Source organism: Tachyglossus aculeatus, chromosome 26 (genome assembly GCF_015852505.1).
Source record: "Tachyglossus aculeatus isolate mTacAcu1 chromosome 26, mTacAcu1.pri, whole genome shotgun sequence".
Taxonomy (NCBI): Eukaryota; Metazoa; Chordata; class Mammalia; order Monotremata; family Tachyglossidae; genus Tachyglossus; species Tachyglossus aculeatus.
The window spans coordinates 2,656,918-2,672,072 of record NC_052091.1 but is presented as its reverse complement, the minus strand read 5'-3'; the positions used below and the strand labels follow the sequence as shown (position 1 = coordinate 2,672,072).

The following is a 15,155-nucleotide window of genomic DNA, read 5'->3' as shown; positions in this document are numbered from 1 at the left end:
GGGAGAAGAGGCCAGGACCAGCGGGGGACTACGACTTGGGGGGAGAACGGAAGAAGAGAAAGTGGTCCCCCCCTCCCCCGTGGAGGATGCTGGGAATCTCCCCCCTCCCGCCTCATGACCTTTGACCCCCCTGCTCCCCAGGAGCCATGGCAGAGTTGCACGTCATCGGCCAGATTTTGGGGGCCAGTGGTTTCCCCCAGACGAGCCTCTTCTGCAAGTGGGGGGTCCACACAGGTCAGAGGTCACGACCCCCATCCTCCCCGCACCCCCGGCCCTGGCGCTGGGCCCACTGCAGCAGCCCTGCCCCCACAGCCCGGCATTCCCCCTGGACTTCCCCAGGGAGAGGCTCCCCGGGGGGAGGGAAGGAAGGAGGGTGACAGGGTTGGGCCGCTCCCTGGGGTTGCAGAGAAGCCCACCGGACCAGGTCAGGTGCCTGGGCCGCCCCGGGGGGAGGTGGGGTTGGGGGTCGGGGAGTACCCTGGGGCTGCCCCTGGGACTCCAGAGGGGAAGATTCAGTTGCTCACTTTCAGGGCATTTTGCATCTTATTTGCAAGGGATTCACTTGACTTTATTCAGCTCGTACTGAGAGCTCACCTCCTCCAGGAGGCCTTCCCAGACTGAGCCCCCTCCTTCCTCTCCCCCCCTCCCCCCGCCTTACCTCCTTCCCTTCCCTACAGCACCTGTATATATATATATATATATATATATATATATATATATATATATGTTTGTACGTAGTTACCTACTTCCCTTCCCCACAGCACCTGTACATATGTTTGTACGTATTCATTGCTCTATTTTACTTGTACATATCTATTCTATTTATTTTATTTTGTTAATATGTTTTGTTTTGTTGTCTGTCTCCCCCTTCTAGACTGTAAGCCCGCTGTTGGGTAGGGACCGTCTCTATATGTTGCCAACTTGTACTTCCCAAGCACTTAGTACACTGCTCTGCACACAGTAAGCACTCAAATACGATTGATTGATTGACAGAAATCCATTCTTCACCCCCGATCCTCTTCAGTCAGTCTGTCAGTCCTACTTACTGAGCTGCAGCTAGGCCTAGTGAATAGAGGATGGTATGCTCTGCACACAGTAAGCGCTCAATAAATACGATTGATTGATTGATGGGCATGGGAGTCAGAAGGACCTGGGTGCTAATCCCACCTCCGCTACTTGTTTGCTATGAGACTTTGGGCAAGTCACCTCCCTTCCCTTAGACTGTGAGCCCACTGTTGGGTAGGGGCTGTCTCTATATGTTGCCAACTTGTACTTCCCAAGCGCTTAGTACAGTGCTCTGCACACAGTAAGCGCTCAATAAATACGATTGATTGATTCCCTGGGCCTCAGCTTCCTCGTCTGGAAAATGGGGATTAAGACTGTAAGCCCCACGTGGGACAGGGACTGCCTCCAGCCCAATTTGCTTGCGTCCAGCCCAGCTTCGCACAGTGCCTCGCACAGAGTAGGCGCCTAACAAATATCAAAATTATTAGTATCTCATTCGCATGGAGTTCACTTCATAGAAATCCCTTCCTCACCCCCTGGGGCCCTCTCCCCTAACGCCTATGGCTCGGTCCCTCTGTGGGCACCCCACCACCACCTATCCGTGCCCATCTGGGTCCCCTGTCTGCCCCTCCCCAGGTGGGGCATGGAAGTTGCTGTCCGGTGTGCGGGAAGGGCAGACGCAGGTGGACAGCCCCCAGATTGGCGACATGGCCTACTGGTCCCACCCCATCGATCTGCACTTTGCCACCAAGGGCCTTCAGGGTAAGGAACCTGCCAACTTGTCCTTCCCAAGCGCTTAGTCCGGTGCTCTGCACACGGTAAGCGCTCAATAAATACGACTGATGATGATGATGATGATGATCTCCCGCCCCTCCGCAGGCTGGCCCAAGCTCCATCTCCAAGTGTGGTCCCAGGACGGATTCGGCCGCTGCCAACTCGCGGGCTACGGCTTCTGTCACGTACCCACCAGCCCGGGCTCCCACCGGTTGGAGTGCGTCACGTGGCGGCCCCTCGGCAGCTGGCAAGAGCGCCTGGCGGGGGCCTTCGTGGGCGGCGGGCCCCAGCTCCTCCACAGCGACGTGGTCTACAGCGGGGCCGACCGCTACCGCCTGCACACGGCCGCCGCCGGCACCGTGGTGCTCCACCTCACCGTGCTGCCCCGGCACTTTGCCCGCTACGGGGTTGAGTGCTGATTGGCAGTGGAGACCCCGGGGTGGTACCCGCCGGGCGGGGAGGCCCGGCTGGTAGTGGCTGGACGGACAGGGTTGGTGGCCGGGGCCCAGTCCTCCCTCCTCTCCCGCTCCGTCCGGCCCCAGGCCCCTCACCCGTCACGACCCCACCCCGCGCTCCATGTTTTGTAAACTGATTTTGATGCGAATAAAGCAGCCCGATTTCCAGCTCCAGCCGTGCTTTGGAGATGAGAAGCGGCGTGGCTCAGTGGAAAGAGCCCGGGCTTTGGAGTCAGAGGTCGTGGGTTCAAATCCCGGCTCCGCCAATTGTCAGCTGTGTGACTTCGGGCGAGTCACTTCTCTGTGCCTCAGTTCCCTCATCTGGAACTCCTCATCCCTCATTCCCTCATCCCCCTTCCTTCCTCTCCCCCTCGTCCCCCTCTCCATCCCCCCCATCTTACCTCCTTCCCTTCCCCACAGCACCTGTATATATGTATATATGTTTGTACATATTTATTACTCTATTTATTTTATTTGTACATATCTATTCTATTTTATTTTGTTAGTATGTTTGGTTTTGTTCTCTGTCTCCCCCTTCTAGACTGTGAGCCCACTGTTGGGTAGGGACTGTCTCTATAGGTTGCCAATTTGTACTTCCCAAGCGCTTAGTACAGTGCTCTGCACATAGTAAGCGCTCAATAAATACGATTGATGTTGATGGAAAATGGGGATTAAGATTGTGAGCCCCCTGTGGGACAACCTGATCACCTGGTAACATCCCCAGCGCTTAGAACGGTGTGTTGCACATAGTAAGCGCTTAATAAATGCCATCATTATTATTATTATTATGAGGGGGGTCAGGGCAGGGGTCAGGGGTCAGGGGTCAAGGTCGGGCTGGGGCGAACCGCGAAGTGCCCAGCAGGGGGCAGCAGCAGACGGAGGAGGAGGAGGAGGAGGAGGAGGAGGCGTGAGGTATTTTATTTTCATTTGTGGACAATTTTTTTTTTAAAGAAGTGTGTCAAGCACTGTTCTAAGCGCTGGGGTAGATACCATACCATACCATATGTTGCCAACTTGTACTTCCCAAGCGCTTAGTATATTGCTGTGCACACAGTAAGCGCTCAATAAATACGATTGAATGAATGAATGAATGAATACCAGGTCGCACACAGTCCCTGTCCCTCATTCATTCATTTATTCATTCATTCAATCATCATCATCATCATCAATTGTATTTATTGAGCGCTTACTGTGTGCAGAGCACTGTACTAAGCGCTTGGGAAGTCCAAGTCGGCCACATATAGAGACGGTCCCTCATGGGGCTCACAGTCTAAGTAGGCCTTCTCAGACTGAGTCCCCTCCTTACCTCCTTCCCCTCCCCACAGCACCTGTATATATGTATACATGTTTGTACGGATTTATTACTCTACTTATTTTATTTGTACATATTCCATTTATTTTATTAATATGTTTTGTTCTCTGCCTCCCCCTTCTAGACTGTGAGCCCGCTGTCAGGTGGGGACCGTCTCTATATGTTACCGACTTGGACTTCCCAAGCGCTTAGTACAGTGCTCTGCACATAGTAAGCGCTCAATAAATACGATTGATTGATAAATACGACTGAATGAATGAAAAGGAGGGAGGCCAGGTACGGAATCCCCATTGGGCAGTTTAGGAGACTGAGGCGCAGGGAAAGCCACCGAGTTGCCCAAGGCCGCCGGATTCGGGGGTCGGGGGCAGTCTGTCAGGTCAGGTCGGGGGGGGGGTCCCCCCAAACTGGGTGCCCCAGACCAAACGGATTCAGGGGCGGCTCTGTGCCCCTCTGTCCCGAGACCCTCCCTCAGGCCGGGGGCCGTTGGGAAGGGTCGGCCAGGGGAAAGTTAGGGTTGCCCATCCTGGCATCCTCTCCGTGTGGGCAGTGTGACCCTGGGGCCACCCTTAGGGCCGGGTGGGGCAGGGCCCGGGGGTGTGTGTATGTGTGTCCCGGGCCGGACTGTATTTCCATTCATTCATTCAATCGTATTTATTGAGCGCTTACTGTGTGCAGAGCACTGGGCTAAGCGCTTGGGAAGTCCAAGTTGGCATCATCTAGAGACGGTCCCCACCCAACAGCGGGCTCACAGTCTAGAAGGCGGAGACAAGAGAACAAAACAAAACATATTTACAAAATAAAATAAATAGAATAAATATGTACAAATAAAATAGAGTAATAAATACATACAAACATATACATATATACAGGTGTTGTGGGGAGGGGAAGGAGGTAAGGCCGGAGGGGATGGAGAGGGGGAGGAGGGGGAGTAAAATAAATAGAATAAATATGTACAAATAAAATAGAGTGATAAATACATACAAACATATACATATATACAGGTGTTGTGGGGAGGGGAAGGAGGTAAGGCCGGAGGGGATGGAGAGGGGGAGAGGAAGGAGGGGGCTCAGAGGAAGGAGGAGGTACTTCCCAGGCGCTTAGTCCAGGGCTCTGCACACAGTAAGCGCTCAATAAATGAGAAGCAGCGTGGCCCAGTGGAAGGAGCGCGGGCTTTGGAGTCAGAGGTCATGGGTTCAAATCCCGGCTGTGTGACTTTGGGCAAGTCCCTCACTTCTCTGGGCCTCCAGTTCCCTCATCTGTGAAATGGGGATGAAGACTGTGAGCCCCCCGTGGGACAGCCTGATCGCCTTGTAGCCTCCCCGGCGCTTAGAACAGTGGTTTACGCGTAGTAAGCGCTTAATCAATCGTATTTATTGAGTGCTTACTGTGTGCGGAGCACTGTACTAAGCGCTTGGGAAGTACAAGTCGGCAACAATAAATGCCATTATTATTATTAATAAATACGATTGAATGAGTGGCACTGGCCGGCCGCGGGGCCCCCCTCCCGTCCGGTCCCGTTATCCCGCCCCTCCCACCCCGTTATCCCGCCCTCGGGGCTCCGGAGGGGAAGTGGGAAGGCCGCAGTTTGGGGAGGGGGTGGGGGCCGCGTCGGCCCTGCCCCTTCCCCCTCCCCCGTTTCCTCCCGGGTTGGGGCCGCGGGGGCGGGGAGCTCGGGGGGCACACCGGGAGGAGGGGAGGGAGGGAGGGAGGGACTGTGTCGGTTCCCCCTCCCCCGCCCTCGTTTCCTGGGTGGGGCGGGACACGTTTAAAACGGCCCGAACCGGAACGGGGCCCAGAGCCCGACGGCGGGGGCACCCCGCCAATCAATCATCCCCCCAAAGACAACCCCCCCCTTCTCCCTCCCAACAGGGGCAACCGCCCCCCAGCAACGTCCGGACCAACCGCCCGCCTCGACGAGGACCGAGACCCCCGTTGAGGGAGGGGTCGGGGCTCCGGGCCCCCCCCCCCCCGCCCCGACCGACCCACCGAAAGAGCGACCCACCGACCATGCGGGCCGGGCCCCCGCAACGCCTCCTGTGAGCCCCGGGAGCCCCCCCACCGCCCCCCCCGACGCTGCAGCGCGGCCGGTCCTTCTCCATGCTCTGCCCCAAGCCCGGGCACCCGGCCGGGCCTGCACCGGGGACAGCACCGGGAACACCGGGAACAGCTCCACCGGGAGCAGCGGGAAGGCGACGAGGCCCGGGGCCCGGGGTCCAGCAACGGGGGCCCCCGTGGGAGGCCCCGCGACGGACGGGCTGATCCCCTTTTAGAGCGGACTCGTGTGTCTCTTCGGCCCCGCCTTAGGAGGCCCAGGACTCCTCGCCAACCGCCCCCCGGACTGTGGCCGCCTCCTCCATGCCGCCGTCGGGGCGTGCGGGGCTGGGGCTGCTGCTGCTGGGGCTGGCCCTGCTGGGCCCCGCCGCCGGCCTGTCCACCTGCAAGACCATCGACCTGGAGCTGGTGAAGAGGAAGCGGATCGAGGCCATCCGGGGCCAGATCCTGTCGAAGCTGCGGCTGGCCAGTCCCCCGCAGGGCGACGGCGACCAGGGCCAGGCCCAGGGCCCGCTGCCCGACGCCGTGCTGGCCCTCTACAACAGCACCCGGGACCTGCTGGGCGAGCTCAGCCGCAGCCGGGAGCGGGACAGGCCCGACACCGACTACTACGCCAAGGAGGTCACCCGCATCGCCATGCTCAAGCCCAACGAAGGTCAGGCCTCGATTGACGGCCACGTGGGCCGAGGGGCGCCCACATGGGCACCGCCGCTTCGGGGACTGGGAGGGGGCGGCCTGGACGGTGCCACCGGCCTCTCCCTCCGGAGCCTGGCACACGGGCGAGGGTCGCAGGCCCCCTCCGGCCCTTTGGGTGGGGAGGCCCGGAGCCCCGGCCTGAAGTTGTTTGGGTCTGTGGTTTGATGACTAATTGGCAGGGCCATGAAGACAGCTTTGTGGAGCCCTGTCTGAGCGGGGCTGGCACGGGGAGACCCCCCCCCCGCCCTCCTCCCCAAGGGGCGGCCTGGCCGGGGGCGAGGGGAGGGGGACACATCATCATCATCATCAATCGTATTTATTGAGCGCTTACTGTGTGCGGAGCACTGGACTAAAGCGCTTGGGAAGTCCAAGTTGGCAGCATCTAGAGACGGTCCCGACCCAACAGCGGGCTCGCGGCCTAGGAGGGGGAGACGGAGAACAAAACCGAACGTACTAACAAAATGAAATAAATAAATAGGATAGATACGTATCGGGGCGTGGTTAGGCAGGGGAGGCTTTCTGGAGGAGGGGGGCTCTGATGGGAGCGGGGAGGCTATTTCAGCTGGGGAGAACGAGGGGCCGGGGCACGTAATGGCACACAAATACAGCCTCGAGTCCAAAGTTGGGGAAAGGAAAAGTTGTCACCCTGCCGCCCCCTCCCATCATTAGAGGTGGCCCCCCACCCACCCACCCACCCATCACTTCCAGAAGCGGGTCAGTCGAGGAGGGGGGAGGACGACACGACTTTGAATTTTTTATCCCTCCCATTTGGCCCTTGAGGGCCCTGGGGCCCAGTCTCCTCCTCCCCCAGGAGAGAGTCACCATTCCGGGGCCCGACGGGGGCGTTCAGCTGGTAGGACCGCGGCTAGACAGTAGGCGGGGGGCCCCGTCCAGGCACGGAGGAAGGGGGTGTGCCAGGGGGAGGGCACCGGCGCTTCCAGGAGCGGACCCCAGGGCAGGCATTCACTCAGTCGTAGACTGTGAGCCCACTGTTGGGTAGGGACTGCCTCTATATGTTGCCAATTTGTACTTCCCAAGCGCTTAGTCCAGTGCTCCGCACATAGTAAGCGCTCAATAAATACGATTGATGATGATGATGAGCGCCTACTGTGTGCGGAGCACTGGACTAGGCGCTTGGGAAGTCCAAGTCGGCAACATCTAGAGCCGGTCCCTACCCAACAGCGGGCTCACAGTCTAGAAGGGGGTGACGGCAACAAAACAAAACATATTAACACAATAGAATAAATATGGACAAGTAAAATAGAGTAATGAACACGTACAAACATATATACAGGTGCTGTGGGGAGGGGAAGGAGGTAAGGCGGGGGGGATGGGGAGGGAGAGGAAGGAGGGGGCTCAGTCATCATCATCATCATCAATCGTATTTATTGAGCGCTTACTGTGTGCAGAGCACTGTACGAAGCGCTTGGGAAGTCCAAGTTGGCAACATCTAGAGACGGTCCCTACCCAACAGTGGGCTCACGGTCTAGAAGGGGGAGACAGAGAACAAAACCAAACATACTAACAAAATAAAATAAATAGAATAGATATGTACAAGTAAAATAAATAGAGTAATAAATGTGTACAAACATATATACATATATAGTGTGCGAAGGCCTCCTGGAGGAGAGCTCTCAGTAGGGCTTTGAAGGGAGGAAGAGAGTGAGCTTGGCGGGTCTAACCCCCATCCCTCCAGCTGCAACTTCCGCCCGGGCGGTTGGGCGCCGTAGCTTCCCGGCTCCCAGCTCGTTCATTCATTCAGTCGTATTTACTGAGCGCTCACTGTAATAATAATAATAACGGCATTTATAAAGCGCTTACTATGTGCAAAGCGCGGCTCCGTGGAAAGAGCCCGGGCTTTGGAGTCAGAGGTGATGGGTTCAAATCCCAGCTCCGCCAAGTGTCAGCCGTGTGACTTTGGGCGAGTCACTTCGCTTCCCTGGGCCTCGGTCGCCTCATCTGTGAAATGGGGGTGAAGACGGTGAGCCCCACGTGGGACAACTTGATCACTCTGCAACCTCCCCAGCGCTCAGAACAGGGCTTTGCACGTAGTAGGCGCTTAATCAATCAATCAATCAATCAATCAATCAATCAATCGTATTTATTGAGCGCTTACTATGTGCAGAGCACTGTACTAAGCGCTTGGGAAGTACAAATTGGCATCACATAGAGACAGTCCCTACCCGATAGTGGGCTCACAGTCTAAAAGGGGGAGACAGAGAACAGAACCAAACATACCAACAAAATAAAATAAGTAGGATAGAAATGTACAAGTAAAATAAATAAATAAATAAATAAACAGAGTAATAAATATGTACAACCATATATACATATATACAGGTGCTGTGGGGAGGGGAAGGCGGTAAGGCGGGGGGATGGAGAGGGGGACGAGGGGGAGAGGAAAGAAGGGGCTCAATCTGGGAAGGCCTCCTGGAGGAGGTGAGCTCTCAGGAGGGCCTTGAAGGGAGGAAGAGAGCTAGCTTGGCGGATGGGCAGAGGGAGGGCATTCCAGGCCCGGGGGATGACGTGGGCCGGGGGTCGATGGCGGGACAGGCGAGAGCGAGGTACAGTGAGGAGATTAGTGGTGGAGGAGCGGAGGGTGCGGGCTGGGCAGTAGAAGGAGAGAAGGGAGGTGAGGTTAATAAATGCCATTATTATTATTATTATTATTATTATTATTATTACTACTAAGCGTTTGGGAAGTCCAAGTTGGCAACATGTGGAGGCGGGCGCCGTCCGGGCCTGGTTGTGTGTGTGTGTGTGTGGGGTGTGTGTGTGTGTGTGTGTGTGTTCCTGAGCCGTCCACCCCCCCCCCACAGGTTCCTCCCGCAGCGTCGTACCTGCGGTACCCCAAGGTGCCCCACAGCGTCTACTTCATCTTCAACGGTTCCGCGGTGCGGGAGGCGGTGCCGGAGGCGGCGCTGCTCGCCCGGGCCGAGCTAAGACTCCTCCGCCTCAAGTCCCAGACCCGGGACGGCGGAGGAGGAGGAGGAGGAGGAGGCGGAGGAGGAGGAGGAGGAGGCGGAGGCGGAGGCGGAGGCCCCGACGACCAGCACGTCGAGCTCTACCAGGTGGGGGCGCGCGAGTGGGCCGGAGGGCGAGTGGGCGAGCGGGCGGGCCGGCGGGCGAGCGAGACCGGGGCGCCCCCTGGAGGGAGGGAGGGAGCCAAGGGGACCCGAGGGCGCCCCCCGGCGGGGGGGGAGCCGCCTGGGCCGCACGGGTTGCCTCCGGGGCCCGAGGGCGCCCCCTGCCGAGCGAGAGCCACGGGGGCCCCCCCAGGGCGCCCCCTGTTGGGAGGGAGCCACGGGGACCCCAAGGCGCCCCTCGGAGGGAGGGAGCCACGCCCAAAGCACGTGGCGCCCCGGGTCCCGAGGGCGCCCCCTGCCGAGGGAGAGCCACGGGGGGGCCCCCAGGGCGCCCCCTGTTGGGAGGGAGCGACGGGGTGGGGCCCCAGGGCGCCCCCTGGAGGGAGGGAGCCACGGGCGCCCAGGGCGCCCCCTGTTGGGAGGGAGCGACGGGGTGGGGCCCCAGGGCGCCCCCTGGAGGGAGGGAGCCACGGGCGCCCCTAGCGAGGGAGAACCACGGGGTGGGGGCCCAGGGCGCCCCCTCACGGGAGGGAGCCACGGGCGCCCACCTGTTGGGAGGGAGCCACGCGCAAAGCACGTGGCGCCCCGGGTCCCGAGGGCGCCCCCTGCCGAGGGAGAGCCCCGGTGGGGGCGGCCCAGGGCGCCCCCTGTTGGGAGGGAGCCACGGGGACCCCAAGGCGCCCCTTGGAAGGAGGGAGCCACGGGCGCCCCCTGTTGGGAGGGAGCCACGCCCAAAGCACGTGGCGCCCCGGGTCCCGAGGGCGCCCCCTGCCGAGGGAGAGCCACCGGGGGGGGCCCCCAGGGCGCCCCCTGTTGGGAGGGAGCCAAGGGGACCCGAGGGCGCCCCCCGGCGGGAGGGAGCCACGGAGACCCGAGGGCGCCCCCAGGCGGGAGGGAGCCGCGTGGGCCGCACGGGTTGCCCCCGGGGCCCGAGGGCGCCCCCTGCCGAGCGAGAGCCACGGGGGCCCCCCCCCAGGGCGCCCCCCTGTTGGGAGGGAGCACCACGGGGTGGGGCCCCAGGGCGCCCCCTGGAGGGAGGGAGCCACGGGCGCCCCTTGGCGAGGGAGAACCACGGGGTGGGGGCCCAGGGCGCCCCCTCACGGGAGGGAGCCACGGGCGCCCACCTGTTGGGAGGGAGCCACGCGCAAAGCTCGTGGCGCCCCGGGTCCCGAGGGCGCCCCCTGCCGAGGGAGAGCCCCGGTGGGGGCGGCCCAGGGCGCCCCCTGTTGGGAGGGAGCCACGGGGACCCCAAGGCGCCCCTTGGAGGGAGGGAGCCACGGGCGCCCCCTGTTGGGAGGGAGCCACGCCCAAAGCACGTGGCGCCCCGGGTCCCGAGGGCGCCCCCTGCCGAGCGAGAGCCACGGGGGCCCCCCAGGGCGCCCCCTGTTGAAGGGAGCCAAGGGGACCCGAGGGCGCCCCCCGGCGGGAGGGAGCCGCGTGGGCCGCACGGGTTGCCCCCGGGTCCCGAGGGCGCCCCCTGCCGAGCGAGAGCCACGAGGGGCCCCCCAGGGCGCCCCCTGTTGGGAGGGAGCCACGGGGTGGGGCCCCAGGGCGCCCCCTGGAGGGAGGGAGCACCACGGGGGGGGGCCCCAGGGCGCCTCCTCGCGGGAGGGAGTCACGGGCCCCACCTGTTGGGAGGGAGCCACGCGCAAAGCACGTGGTGCCCCGGGTCCCGAGGGCGCCCCCTGCCGAGGGAGAGCCGCGGTGGGGGCGGCCCAGGGCGCCCCCTGTTGGGAGGGAGCCAAGGGGACCCGAGGGCGCCCTCTGGCGAGAGGGAGCCACGGAGACCCGAGGGCGCCCCCAGGCGGGAGGGAGCCGCGTGGGCCGCACGGGTTGCCCCCGGGGCCCGAGGGCGCCCCCTGCCGAGCGAGAGCCACGAGGGGCCCCCAGGGCGCCCCCTGTTGGGAGGGAGCCACGGGGACCCCAAGGCGCCCCTTGGAGGGAGGGAGCCACGGGCGCCCCCTGTTGGGAGGGAGCCGCAAGCAAAGCACGTGGCGCCCCGGGTCCCGAGGGCGCCCCCTGCCGAGGGAGAGCCGCGGTGGGGGCGGCCCAGGGCGCCCCCTGTTGGGAGGGAGCCAAGGGGCCCCGAGGGCGCCCCCCGGCGGGGGGGAGCCGCCTGGGCCGCACGGGTTGCCCCCGGGTCCCGAGGGCGCCCCCTGCCGAGCGAGTGCCACGAGGGGCCCCCCCTAGGGCGCCCCCTGTTGGGAGGGAGCCACGGGGTGGGGCCCCAGGGCGCCCCCTGGAGGGAGGGAGCACCACGGGGGGGGGCCCAGGGCGCCTCCTCGCGGGAGGGAGTCACGGGCCCCCCTGTTGGGAGGGAGCCACGCGCAAAGCACGTGGCACCCCGGGTCCCGAGGGCGCCCCCTGCCGAGGGAGAGCCCCGGTGGTGGTGGGGAGCCCAGGGCGCCCCCTGGCGAGAGGGAGCCACGGAGACCCGAGGGCGCCCCCCGGCGGGAGGGAGCCGCGTGGGCCGCACGTGTTGCCCCCGGGTCCCGAGGGCGCCCCCTGCCGAGCGAGAGCCACGGGGGGCCCCCCAGGGCGCCCCCTGTTGGGAGGGAGCCACGGGGTGGGGCCCCAGGGTGTCCCCTGGAGGGAGGGAGCACCACGGGGGGGCCCCAGGGCGCCTCCTGGAGGCAGGGAGCCACGGGCGCCCCCTGGCGAGGGAGAACCACGGGGGAGGGAGGGGCCCAGGGCGCCCCCTCGCGGGAAGGAGCCACGGGGGCCCCAGGGCGCCCCCTCGCGGGAGGGAGCCAAGGGCCGCCCCCCCGTTGGGAGGGAGCCACGGGGACCCGAGGGCGCCCCCTGCTGGAGGGGAGCCATGCGCAAAGCACGTGGTGCCCCGGGTCCCGAGGGCGCCCCCTGGCGAGGGAAAACCAGGGGGGCCCCAGGGCGCCCCCTGGCGAGAGGAAGCCACGGGCGCCCCCTGTTGGGAGGGAGCCATGGAGACCCGAGGGCGCCCCCTGGCGGAGGGGGAGCCACGGAGCACGAGGGCGCCCCCTATTGGGAGGGAGCCACAGAGCGCGAGGGCGCCCCCTGGCGGGAGGGAGCCTCGGGGCCCGGAGCAGGGGACAGTCCTTGACCCGCCCCGGCCTCCTCCCTCCCTCCGTCCTTCCCTCCGTCCCTCCCGCAGAAATACGGCAACGGATCGTGGCGCTACCTGAGCAGCCGGTTCGTGCAGCCCAGCGCCGACGAGGACTGGCTCTCCTTCGACGTCACCGAGGTCGTGCAGCGCTGGATCAAGAGCCCCGGTGAGGACGCGGGCCGGCCGCCGGCCGGCCACCGTCCGGGCCGGGTACCCTCCGTCCGGGCCCAGGCCTATAGCGGCGCCGGCTGAGACTGGCGCTCCCGCCACACGCACGAGGCCCGGCCGGTCCGGCCCGCGGTCCATTCATTCAGTCGAGTGTATTGAGCGCTTAGTGGGTGCAGAACACTGTACTGAGCGCTTGGGAAGTACAATACTGCAACAGAGAGAGACGTCTCCCTGCCCCACAACGGGCTCACAGTCTAGAAGTGGGGAGACAGACAATGAAACAAAACAAGGAGGGTTTAATCAGTTTGGAGGGGCGGGGGGGATGCCCAGTCCTGCTGCCCTTCAGCAGGCAGCGGGGAGCCAGAGGGGACGCCTGTCCCCCTTCTAGACTGTGAGTCCGTTGTTGGGTAGGGGCCGTCTCATACTTCCCAAGCGCTCAGTACAGTGCCCCGCACACAGTAAGCGCTCAATAAATACGATCGAAAGAATGAACCTACCTACCCAGACCTGGGCCTGCGGCTCCTCCCCTCCCGGCTGCCCCATCCTGGCCATCCCGGGGTGAGGAGCTCGTTGTGGGCAGGGATCGTCCCTCTTTAGCGTCGTGTCGTCCTCTCCCAAGCGCTCAGTACAGTGCGCTCGATAAATAGGATCGAACGACCGAGCCCCAAACGGCGGGCCGAGGCCGGGCCCTGACACCCTCGTTTTCGTCCGCAGAGGAGGAAGAAGTTTTCCGGCTCAGCGCCCACTGCTCTTGTGAGGGGCCGCCGCCCACCCTGGAAGTGGAGATCGACGGTGAGAGGCCGCTGACCGCTGGAGGAGTGGGGGGGACGCCCCGGGGAGGCCTGACCCCCCCTGACCCTTCACCCCGCCTCCCGCCAGGCTTCACCAAGCTGCGAGGCGATCTAGCCGCGGTGCAGGACAAGAACCAGCGGTCCCCTTTCCTTCTGCTCATGGCCACCCCGGCCGAGCGGGCCCAGCATCTGCAGAGCTCCCGCCGGCGCCGGGACCTGGGCAAGGACTACTGCTTCAGGTCGGCCGACCCCCGGCCCCAAGGGGTCCGTGGGCTCCAGGGGCAACACAGAGGAGAGAGGGGGTGGGGTAGTGCCAAGGAGGGGGCATTGGGGCGGAGGGAAGGGGTTGGGCAGGAGAGGGTGGCTCCCTTCTGAGAGCACGCGAGAGGGCAGGATCAGGGGGTGGAAGCAGGGGCGGGGGTGGGAGGGGTCCCTTGCATCTGGGGATTCATTCATTCAATCGTATTTATTGAGCGCTTACTGTGTGCAGAGCACTGTACTAAGCGCTTGGGAAGTACAGGTTGGCAATACGTAGAGATGGTCCCTACCCAACAGCGGGCCCACAGTCTAGAAGGGGGAGACAGACAACAAAACATATTAACAAAATAAAATAAATAGAATGTATATGTAGAAGTAAAATAGAGTAATAAATATGTACAAACATATATACGTATAGAGAAGCGGTGTGATGGTAATGATGGCATTTGTTAAGCGCTTACTACGTGCCCAGCACCGTTCTGAGCGCTGGAGGGTGAAGACGGGGGCACGGGTGGGGTAGAGGCGGTGAGCTGGGCGGGCCGAGGCCCGGAGGGTCCCTCAGGCCCGGGGCCGGTGCCCGCTGAGCGCCCGTCCGGTGCCCCCTTAGCACGCCGGAGGAGAAGAACTGCTGCGTGCGCCCGCTCTACATCGACTTCCGCAAGGACCTGGGTTGGAAGTGGATCCACGAGCCCCAGGGCTACCACGCCAACTTCTGCCTGGGCCCGTGCCCCTACATCTGGAGCCTGGACACGCAGTACAGCAGGGTGAGGGCCGTTGGGGGGGGCCGGAGGACCGGGGGTCCGGGGGTCTGGGGTCCAGGCCTCACGCCCCCCCCCCCCCCGCCCCGTGCCCCCTCCTCCCGGGCAGGTCCTGGCTCTGTACAACCAGCACAACCCCGGCGCGTCGGCGGCCCCGTGCTGCGTGCCGCAGACCCTGGACCCGCTGACCATCGTCTACTACGTAGGCCGCAAGCCCAAGGTGGAGCAACTGTCCAACATGGTAGTCCGCTCCTGCAAGTGCAGCTGAGCCCGGCCCCGTCCCCCCCACCCCCCCCCCGGCAGGCCCGGCCCCCGCCCCCTGCCCCGGAGCCGGCCCCGGGGCAGGGGGCGGGGGGAGACGGGGAGGGGGAGAACCGGGTTGGGGTGGGGGGTATTTAAAGATGCCCGGTGGACACCCCGCCGGGGTGAATAAACGTGGAGAGAAGAAATCGGAGGCCTCTGTGTGTGCAATAATAATCATTACGGTATTTGTTAAGCGCCTACTTTGTGCCAGGCACTGAACTAAGCGCTGGAGGGGTATGTAACTGCGCTATTCGGGAATCAATCAATCAATCAATCGTATTTATTGAGCGCTTACTGTGTGCAGAGCACTGGACTGAGCGCTTGGGAAGTCCAAGCTGGCGACATATAGAGACAGTCCCTACCCAACTCACAGTCTAGAAGGGGGAGACAGAGAACAAAACCAAGCATACTAACG

At 63.0% G+C, this 15,155-nt stretch overlaps 2 protein-coding genes across 2 annotated transcripts; both read left to right on the top strand.

Annotated features, from left to right (window-relative positions):
• On the top strand, window positions 1-2,408 carry B9D2 (B9 domain containing 2). Its single transcript, XM_038767399.1, has 3 exons — window positions 1-234; window positions 1,642-1,767; window positions 1,885-2,408. The coding sequence occupies exons 1-3, from the start codon at window positions 147-149 to the stop codon at window positions 2,196-2,198; spliced, it is 528 nt and encodes a 175-aa protein (XP_038623327.1). The 5' UTR covers window positions 1-146; the 3' UTR covers window positions 2,199-2,408.
• Window positions 2,409-5,284: 2,876 nt separating this feature from the next.
• Window positions 5,285-14,741, top strand: TGFB1 (transforming growth factor beta 1). The gene is made up of 7 exons (XM_038767186.1): window positions 5,285-6,253; window positions 9,127-9,365; window positions 12,511-12,628; window positions 13,345-13,422; window positions 13,510-13,660; window positions 14,287-14,443; window positions 14,547-14,741. Exons 1-7 carry the CDS (start codon window positions 5,902-5,904, stop codon window positions 14,703-14,705), a joined length of 1,254 nt encoding a protein of 417 aa, XP_038623114.1. The 5' UTR covers window positions 5,285-5,901; the 3' UTR covers window positions 14,706-14,741.
• Window positions 14,742-15,155: the final 414 nt, after the last annotated feature.

Bases quoted from the DNA above. Each gene is read 5' to 3' on its own strand.
- B9D2 (XM_038767399.1), top strand. From the start codon at position 147: ATGGCAGAGTTGCACGTCATCGGCCAGATTTTGGGGGCCAGTGGTTTC. The intron at 235-1,641 runs GTCAGAGGTCAC...GCCCCTCCCCAG, and splicing joins CAAGTGGGGGGTCCACACAG to GTGGGGCATGGAAGTTGCTG. The intron at 1,768-1,884 runs GTAAGGAACCTG...GCCCCTCCGCAG, and splicing joins TGCCACCAAGGGCCTTCAGG to GCTGGCCCAAGCTCCATCTC.
- TGFB1 (XM_038767186.1), top strand. From the start codon at position 5,902: ATGCCGCCGTCGGGGCGTGCGGGGCTGGGGCTGCTGCTGCTGGGGCTG. The intron at 6,254-9,126 runs GTCAGGCCTCGA...TTCCTCCCGCAG, and splicing joins CATGCTCAAGCCCAACGAAG to CGTCGTACCTGCGGTACCCC. The intron at 13,423-13,509 runs GTGAGAGGCCGC...GCCTCCCGCCAG, and splicing joins CCTGGAAGTGGAGATCGACG to GCTTCACCAAGCTGCGAGGC.